General features: G+C 46.7%; 1 protein-coding gene across 1 annotated transcript; it reads left to right on the top strand.

Annotated features, from left to right (window-relative positions):
- The first annotated feature begins 707 nt into the window (after positions 1-707).
- On the top strand, positions 708-7,248 carry slc35d3 (solute carrier family 35 member D3). Its single transcript, XM_030345793.1, has 4 exons — positions 708-1,268; positions 2,125-2,335; positions 4,068-4,225; positions 5,043-7,248. Exons 1-4 carry the CDS (start codon positions 1,044-1,046, stop codon positions 5,823-5,825), a joined length of 1,377 nt encoding a protein of 458 aa, XP_030201653.1. The 5' UTR covers positions 708-1,043; the 3' UTR covers positions 5,826-7,248.
- The last annotated feature ends 2,393 nt before the right edge of the window (positions 7,249-9,641 follow it).

The raw sequence follows: 9,641 nt of genomic DNA on the forward strand, positions 1-9,641 counted from the left end.
TCTCTCTCTCTCTCTCTCTCTCTCTCTCTCTCTCTCTCTCTCTCTCTCTCTCTCTCTCTCTCTCTCTCTCTCTCTCTCTCTCTCTCTCTCTCTCTCTCTCTCTCTCCCACCTCTCTCCCGCTATCGAACCCCCTCCCTCTGTCCCTCTCTCCTTTGGGTACAAAGCCAACAGCCGCTGCGGCAAATGTCAGATTTTTTACTCCGCGCCAATGCGTGTCCTTCCCACCGGTTCCGGTTGTCGTGCAGATCCTTTTTAATCGAACTCTAATTCAGCCCATGAAGACTAAGGTTCGGACCAAGGTGCTTATTTCTTCCAAACATCTGCAGTGGGTCCCAGACGACGAGAGTTCACGGGGAAAAAAAAGTCAAGGACGGATCGAAAAGTGACGCGGAAAGTGGACTTTTAGTTTGAAATGGACCCGAATTAAAGAGAGAGGCACCGAGATACGTCAGCACAACTGTCCCAAGTAGGCCTAGTCTCTCTCTCTCTCTCTCTCTCTCTCTCTCTCTCTCTCTCTCTCTCTCTCTCTCTCTCTCTCTCTCTCTCTCTCTCTCTCTCTCTCTCTCTCTCTCTCTCTCTCTCTCTCTCTCTCTCTCTCTCTCTCTCTCTCTCTCTCTCTCTCTCTCTCTCTCTCTCTCTCTCTCTCTCTCTCTCTCTCTCTCTCTCTCCCTCTCTCACCCCCCCCCCCCCCCCCCCCCCCCACACACACACACCATCACCTCTCTGGACGCTGCCTGCCATTCGCCGGTTGGCTTTCTCCTCATCACACAGAATATTGGATTGAATAATCCTGAATGCCTATCGGTCATTTCTCTTCGCCATTTGTTAAGACCGCGGGACGTTTTACGACGGTGCGCTCGAGAGGAACGGTGCCGGTGCGCCGTGCGTGATTTTGCAGAGGAGCCTATCCCCCCATCCCCGCCCCTCCCCCAAAATAGTACACCTTGTGCTTCTTTGAAACAAAAGTTTATTTTTTTACAGCAAAAACACTTTTAGACCTTGTTTTCTTAGGTTGTGTGGCCTCCGACGACCAGGGTCCACCATGGATATGTTCAAAGGCCGCGGGGTCGGAATTTCCGTGGCCGTGGCGCACGGGGTGTTCTCCGGTTCTCTGAACATTCTGCTGAAGTTCCTCATCTCCTCGTACGACTTCCGCTACCTCACCATCATCCAGTTCCTCACGAGTTCCGCCGCCGCTGTGACGCTCGAGGTGCTCCGGCGGTTGGGGAAGGTGGACATCCCGCCGTTTGACTTCCAGCTGGCCAAGGTAAACCCCCAACATCGAGTCTGTGTTCCGTCTAGTGTCGTGATCGGATAGGCCAATGCAAAAAAAATCCAATATGGAATTGAGGTTCTTCCAGAAGCAGAGTTGGACAAGGTCTGTAAATGAATAATGCGAATAAATATCAATATGTCACCTGACATAGGGGCCTATGTGCCTAGTTAAATGTATTTTATTTTATTGATTCTTCATATAATTGAGGCCTGGTAATATGGATTTCATTTCTTAATTAACATGATGTGTATCCTTTGCATTATAGCTTTTGTATGAAGTTAGAACTTTCTACTTTTGTCTGTATTGGACTAGCTTTATGATTGTATTACTTCATATTTATTTCACGTAGACCCAAGGCTCTTAGAAAGTCTATTGATTGATTATGGACTAAGGCCAACTATAAGTGACTGACTGGCCAATTGGTCGATGGAATAATTGAGTGATTGGTTCCCTTGATTGACTGTTTAACTGACTGAATGATGGGTTTATGACTCTGAGTGTGTGTGTTTGGGGGGGAGTGTGTGTGTGCGTGTGTGTGTGTGTGCGTTTGTGTGTGTGCGTTTTTGTGTGTGTGTGTGCGTGCGCGAGCGAGACCGAGACACAGAGAGCGTGTTCAAGTAACTAAAAACATATTAAAGCAATAAAACACAATGCCAGTCCCGTTAGTGATGGACAGACACACCGACTGACTTTTTACCTTTCTATTTTATAACACTGTTTATTTTATTGTTCACCAGCTTTGGCAATGCAAATGTATATTTCTCATGCCAATAAAGCTTTTTTTGAATTGAATTGAATTGAATTGAATTGACTGACCCCTCTCTCTCCCCCCACCCCCCCCCCCCAGACCTTCGGCAGCGTGTGCATCCTGTCCACGCTGCAGTCCACCCTGACGCTGTGGTCCCTGCGGGGGCTCAGCCTGCCCATGTACGTGGTGTTCAAACGCTGCCTCCCGCTGGCCACGCTAGGCATCAGCGTGTGCCTCCTGAAGAACAGCCGGCCCTCCGTCGGGGTGACCGGTGCTGTGCTCATCACCACCACCGGCGCCGCACTCGCTGGTACGGACACACACACACACACACACACACACACACACACACACACACACACACGCACACACACGCACGCACACACACACACACACACACACACACACACACACACACACACACACACACACACACACACACACACACAGACACAGACACAGACACAGACACACAACACCAACACAGGTATAGATACAGATGGGCATAGACACACAAATAGAATCACACTCACAAACACCATCACTCACACACACAAACAGACACACATACAAACACACAAACACATTAAAACACCCACACACTGGTATAGACATAGATTGGCATAAACACACACATATAGAATCACACACACACACACACACACACACACACACACACACACACACACACACACACACACACACACACACACACACACACACACACACACACACACACACACACACACATACACACATATACACACACAAACACATAAAAAAAACCAAAGGTTTTCTAGATTTTTTCTTGTCAGCCCATTTTTCTAATTTCCTCCCATCCTCCCTCTCTCTTTATCGCCACCCCCACTCTCCCCCCCCCCCCCCCACATTCTCTCCCTCTCCTTCTCTCTCTCCCTTCCTCCCTCTCTCTCTCACACCCCACTATCTCCCTCACCACTCTCTCCCAATCATCCCCTCTCCCTCTCCTCCCTCCTCCCTACCCCTCATCCTCCCTCCCTCCCTGATACTTCTCTGATGAGTCTGAAGTCAACCCGTTCATGTCCTGTCTTCAAAGTATCAGCTGCCCCCCCCCCCCCGTACAGTGGTGCTTAACCTGTGGTTCCCTCCGCTCCGGCCCCTCCCCTGATGATTTAACATACTCCGCCCTTCTTCTTGCATCCCACCAATCAATCTGTTGGCCGGCTGGGGCCAATCAGGATAAGAGCCCGAAACCCCAAACCAAACTCACCGCCAACTTTGATGCAGTTCACTACGACACGATTCTGTCTTTTACTATAAATGAACAAGGCCGCCCTTATATCGTTCAACACAAAGGGACTTCATGAATTTATTAATTGATAAACCGATCCATTAATTAATGATGAAAAGATGAGTCTATTGTGTACGACGGAGCCTTTGTGTCTGTTCTTTGTTGGTTTCCTCTGATGTCCTGCTATAGGTGTTGTGTGTAGGTGGAGATGTATAGGACTAGTGTCGGTAGGAGGAGGGGTGCCGGCTATGGAGCCAGCCTCCTTTGCTTTCTAGTGGACGGATAAAACATTGTGCGGAAAAACACGGTGGTTGGGACAAAAGTTTAATACGGTTCAAAGGCAAATGGTTGAGCTGTGCAGCATGCAGTAGGCAGTTTCATTGAATGATCAACATTCAGTGAACACACTTCCATTGTAAACAGCAGCGCTGTACACGGGCCACGGCCCTTATGTTATCAATGCCTCAGACATCGGCCATATCATGGTTCCTCATATGGAAAACACGAGGCAAAGAGGCTCTGAAGGTGATGTTAAATCTTTCTCTCTCTCTCTCTCTCTCCCTCTCCCTCTCTCTCTCTCTGTCCCTCCCTCCCTCTCTCTCTCTCTCTCTCTCTGTCCCTCCCTCTGTCTCTCTCTCTCTCTCTCTCTCTCTCTCTCTCTCTCTCTCCCTCTCCCTCTCTCTCTCTCTCTCTCTCTCTCTCTCTCTCTCTCTCTCTCTCTCTCTCTCTCTCTCTCTCTCTGTCTCTCTCTCTCTCTCTCTCTCTCCCCCAGGTGCGGGGGACCTGACGGGCGACCCCTACGGTTATGTGACGGGGGTCCTCACGGTGATCGTCCACGCCTCCTACCTGGTCCTGATCCAGAAGACCAGCTTTGAGAGCAACCACGGACCCCTCACTGCCCAGTATGCCATCGCCATCATGGCCTCCCCGGTAACTACACACACACACAAACACACACAAACACACAAAAACACACACAAACGCATTCTGAGGCTGTGTGCGATGATGTGTATAATGTGTGTGTGTCGGTAGGGTGTGCGTCATATGTTTTTGTCTGTGTGTGTGTGTGTGTGTGTGTAATGTGTACGTGGTGTGTGTGTGTGCACACGTGATGCGTGTTTGTGTGTGTGCTACGTGCGTGTATGTGCGTGATTTATAGACAGAGCTGAGCTGTCTATAAATAAGCAGAGATGTATTGATTATGTCTTTAAATCCCTACATTAATCACATGTGTGTGCGCAATAATTTGTGCCCACTCATGGATTGTTCATAAAGCAAATATAATAACTTTAATTATGATGAATTATGATAAAGTATTACTTAGGGGTAGTTATACTGCAGTCAGCAATTCATAAGAAAGCTTTATATAAACTTGATATTGCAAGATGTGTCTTGCCGACCTCATTAATGAGAGACGCGATCATGATGGTTTATGGGGTCTTCCAAACTCTCCTTTCATTTCTTTCTCTCTCCGTCTCTCCTTTTTACCTTTCTACTGTGGAAGGAACATTGAAGCTCTATTCGCACAGCCCAAGGGAACATTTAGAAATATAAATTACATTTGTGATCGCCAAAGAACAGTTTATCTCCCTTGCGCTCTGTATATTTCCTCTCTGCCGTTTACAGAAACGTTGAAGCTACGTTAACACAGCTGAAGGGAAGGAAAGAATTCGCAAAGTTTTGAATGTCAACATTGACTCTTTCAATGATTCTCATCTGTCTTCTCTCCGCTCCCTCCCGCCACCAGGTGCTGCTGGTCTGCTCCATGGCTTCCATGGAGGGCATCCACGTGTGGAGCTACGTGGGCTGGCAGGACCCGGCCATCGTGGGCCTCTTCCTGCTGTGCGTGCTCATCGGCTGCGCCATGAACTTCACCACGCTTCACTGCACCTACATCAACTCGGCCATCACCACCAGCTTCGTGGGCGTGGTGAAGAGCATCGCCACCATCACCGTGGGCATGCTGGCCTTCAGCGACGTGCAGCCCACCCAGCTGTTCGTGGCCGGCGTGGTGGTCAACACGCTGGGCTCCGTCATCTACTGCTGCGTCAAGTACGCCGAGACGCGCCACAAGAGCGCCTACGATGACCTGGAGGAGACCCAGGAGGCCGGCTCGCCCACCGGCCCGCCCTACCAGGAGAAGGGTCTGTCCAACGGCAGCGGGCCCCCCGCCGACGTGGCCACCTCCGGCACCCCGCCCGGGGGAGGAGGGGGCGCCGCCGGGGTCGGGACCAAGCCGGCGGAGAACGGGGGAGTGGGGGTGGACGGGGAAGGGTTGTCGTGGGAGACGGAGAAAAGAGGCGACAGCGGCGTGGGCGACAGCGGCGGTGTGGCCCTCCCGGAGATGACGGAGGCTGAGATCACGGAGATGCAGCGGGAACACCTCCAGAAGGAGCGTCCTGTCTCCTCCTCCGCGCCGGGGCAGATCCTGGGAGACAGCTGTGCCGGGGTGATGAGGTCGGTGAAACAGATGCAGTTCCTGAGGAAGGAGCCGGGGCTGATCGACAACATGGAGCAGCAGAGTCCGTGACTCTGTCCGGAGGTCACCTCTGGAGAGGGGACGGGAGGGGAAGGAGGATGGGACTAGGGGGACGGTGGGAGCAGAACTGTTCTGGAGCATGAAGGTGGGATCAGAGACCCCCGAACAGACATGGAAGGAGAGGGCGAGAGAGAGAGACCCACAGAGGCTAACGTCTCAATCAACTCAAATCAGCTAGCTAGCTAGCTAGCTTGCTGCAGTGCAAAATGGTTTCCAGTGGTCGTGATGTTGAAAAGATAAGCTTGCTGGACGTGTTGGACATGTTTTCAACATTCGGTGCCCCTAGGGACTTCAAGCATGCAATGGCACGTACAACAATACAAAAAACAAACAAGACATTATTCTGGAAACGTGTTTGCACGGGAAAAAGTGAAAAATAGCAAAAGGAAATAAGAGGATTATAATTTTAAGCTCTATCTGAACCATAACTTGTGTCTTGCCTCCATCATCAGTCTATGAAATGATATGGTTTGGCTGGTATTGTTTAGCCTTTCGTCGTTTCAGTTAGCCTTAAACACTTTCCTTTAAAGCAGAGGGAACAAAGAATTCAGCTAAATACTTATTTTTCATAGGTTTTCCATTTGGATTATTTTTCCAATGTCTTAAAATAAAGAAAATAATGTTTGCACATTTGATTGATTTCATGTATTAGGTCACAAATTGAGATTCAGGGACCAGCTTCTATGGTTATATGTTTGTAGGTCAACCTGGACATCTATATGTTCAGGGATTGAAGTTTGAAGTTTAAAATTGTCATCATTAATATAACATAGTACTTTATTGATCCCAGAAAGGGATTTTCAGGAATTGAGATTAGAGATTATTATGTTTTGGTTAAGGATTTTCCTGGTCGTCTGGTGATGAAGTTGTTAAAAATGGCCAATATATTGCCTTTATTTCGCACAGAAATAGTCAAAATGTCAAAATATGTTTACAAACCCAGTTCTCCCACGGGAACTGTTCGATAGCAACTTTCCGATGGCAACTCTATGATGGTAAGAACTAACCAAAAACATCATGCTTACGTTGAAAAAACATCATTAATTTTTCTCTGCGGTTCTACTTTATTCTTATTCATTATTTTACCATTCCATGGAAATTATTTTTTATACTAGGTAGAAGCACTTCAATGCCTGGCTAACTCAGGCTAGCATGTGCTAACCTCCCACTGGTCTTTGTGACGGCAGAGAGCTTGGAAATTGGATATGAAACCATTTGAAATTCCAATTTCCGGAGCTGCAGGTGCCGTGGGCTGAATTCTATGAAACATCTGTTTGTTTAATGTGATGTACCCACCTACTAATCCCAATAACACAGATTATTCAACTCCCAATCAACCCTCAGTCATTATGGTTTCGGTGTGTGTGTGTGTGTGTGTGTGTGTGTGTGTGTGTGTGTGTGTGTGTGTGTGTGTGTGTGTGTGTGTGTGTGTGTGTGTGTGTGTGTGTGTTTGTGTGTGTGTGTGTGTGAGTTTGTGTGTGTGTGTGTGTGTGTGTGTGTGTGTGTGTGTGTGTGTGTGTGTGTGTGCGTGTGTGTGTGTGCAAACTGAAAAAAACTGTTCAATTGGTTGTAGGGAATTAACACAGAAGCTGCCAAAACAATGATTGCATATTTGTGGTATTCTAAATCCCCCAATCTGTACCATCTTTATACCTCAGTTATGATTCATATTCAATAAACATGGAGTGTTGCTGGATTTCCAAATAAGATGCGTTTGTCATGTCGAAATTCATGTTCAGTTCAAGCAGGCGTTCCCTACAAAGATTACAGACAAACAGTTCTGATATTATGGCGACTCAAGCAACATAGCAGGTTATGTTTCAGTTAATCCTACAGTAGATTAATGTGGTAATTCATTATTAGTTAAATAATTGTAATCTTCATTTTGGTGTCTGGTGTCGGCTTCATGTGTGGAACTCGGATGGTCTGAATGTTCACAGAACCATCAGTCCTACATAGCCTGGATCCTGATTGCCTGACCTCACATTCTGATTGGCTACAAAGATCAGTCTCATCTCTTCAACATTGATTTTGGTGGGTGGGATTACTTTTTATTGACACACAAACTCCTCAGACAATCAGCATAACATTGACATATCATTTGCTGCCATCACGGTGCGCTGTTCAGTGGATACACAGGATAAAAAAAGAACGGAGGAACAGAGAATACTATCTGCCGAGAATTCATAATTTAAGCACAAATTAACTCTCACAAGTGGGTGCAACCCCAATTGTCCTATGTAATACCTGAAAAAGTGGGAACACGCACAACTGAACATGCAAATGTGAAATTAAAATAAAAGTGACTCAATTTGCCATTTAGTAGTAGGATTCCATTTTTGGTAAATAATGAGATAATACAAATAATTTTGTGTGTATACAATTCAGTTTTTGTACTCTTCTGATTTCAGATCAGTCTCAAGTAGACTGCCTCTTGATAAAGCGTGACCGCATTCTCTAGCACTGATTCACTGCAACACTCCACCGTCTGCTAATAGGTGGTGTGTACACGGTGTTCTAACAACACTAATGTGATGTCGCTAGTGGTTATTGGGAATTATTGAACAAAATATGAATTAAAAATGTAGCTGAAGGCCACGCTTAGTGTTCATGTATTTAAATGAGCAATCATGATCCTAAATGAGTTACATAACATCGATGAAGATCCTTATCCTCAGCCCTCGGGTAACCTTCAGCCTACTTATTAACAAGGAACTTTCAAGGTTTTTGTATGATACTGTATATGCAAATCCTGTATTTGCGTAAATCTTAACTCAATATGGCTTCGGGCCCTATCTTGCATCCGGCGCAATTGACTTTCTCACTGGCGCATGTGTCGTTGCTAGTTTGCAACTGGCGCAGAGCGTTCTTTTCCCTCCTGCGCCACGCGTCTGTAAATTAGGGAATGATCTTGCGCCGGTTCGGCGAAAGGAGGAGGCGTGTTCTGGCGCAAACGTTCCCTGGTGCTATTTTGCAGTTTCAGAAACCACTTGCGCCACAAACCAGGAAATAACTGGTTTAAAGTCAGTGGTGTATTGTTCAGATGCTATTTTAAGGGCGCATGCATACACTTTGCTTCTCTAATCTACCTAGCCACACATTCTTGGTAAATTATTTGGGAAAGAACAGCTGATACAGCGGTAATAAGTTGTACTTTTAAATCAATGCACCTGCAAACACTGTACAGCAAACACATATTTTCTTGACACAGACATCATGTACATGCCCATAATGATCGTGAGAAAACATTGTTTTACCGCGAGTGAGTGTTAAAAAGAATGAATGAATGCGGGCGCGCGTGCGTGCTTCCATCTGTTTAAACACACCCAAACTAAACACGTAACGCCAGGTAAAACAAAAAGCCGGTAAAATAGCGACATCGCCATAGAACCGCCCAGAAAGCTACTTGCGCTTGGCGCTTCTCACTTGCGTTTCAGACCGTTAAAATAGGGCCCTTCATGTTATTGGTACATTCATATGAACACTTTGCATCTCAAAACGTGTTACCTGTGACTGGTGAGTAATTGGGAGTGTGTACATTGCAATGAGTGGGATGCTTTAGGCTATACCACTACCCTAGTCCCAGCCTGACAGGTACTGGGTTTGATCCACTGCCTGCAGCCCGTGTTTATGTATCCAAGAGGACCTGTATAAATCTCTCTGGATAAAAGCTTCTGTTAAGTGACTACTTTATGTACTGAAGCTGTCTTTTTCCTTTCATGCAAAATATAATCCAAAGTGAACCATCAAAATCTTCAGTTTGTTTTCTTGATGGTGTCTCCGATATACCGATGAAGAGTGATGTCA

This window comes from Gadus morhua, chromosome 21 (assembly GCF_902167405.1).
Source record: "Gadus morhua chromosome 21, gadMor3.0, whole genome shotgun sequence".
NCBI classification, from domain to species: Eukaryota; Metazoa; Chordata; class Actinopteri; order Gadiformes; family Gadidae; genus Gadus; species Gadus morhua.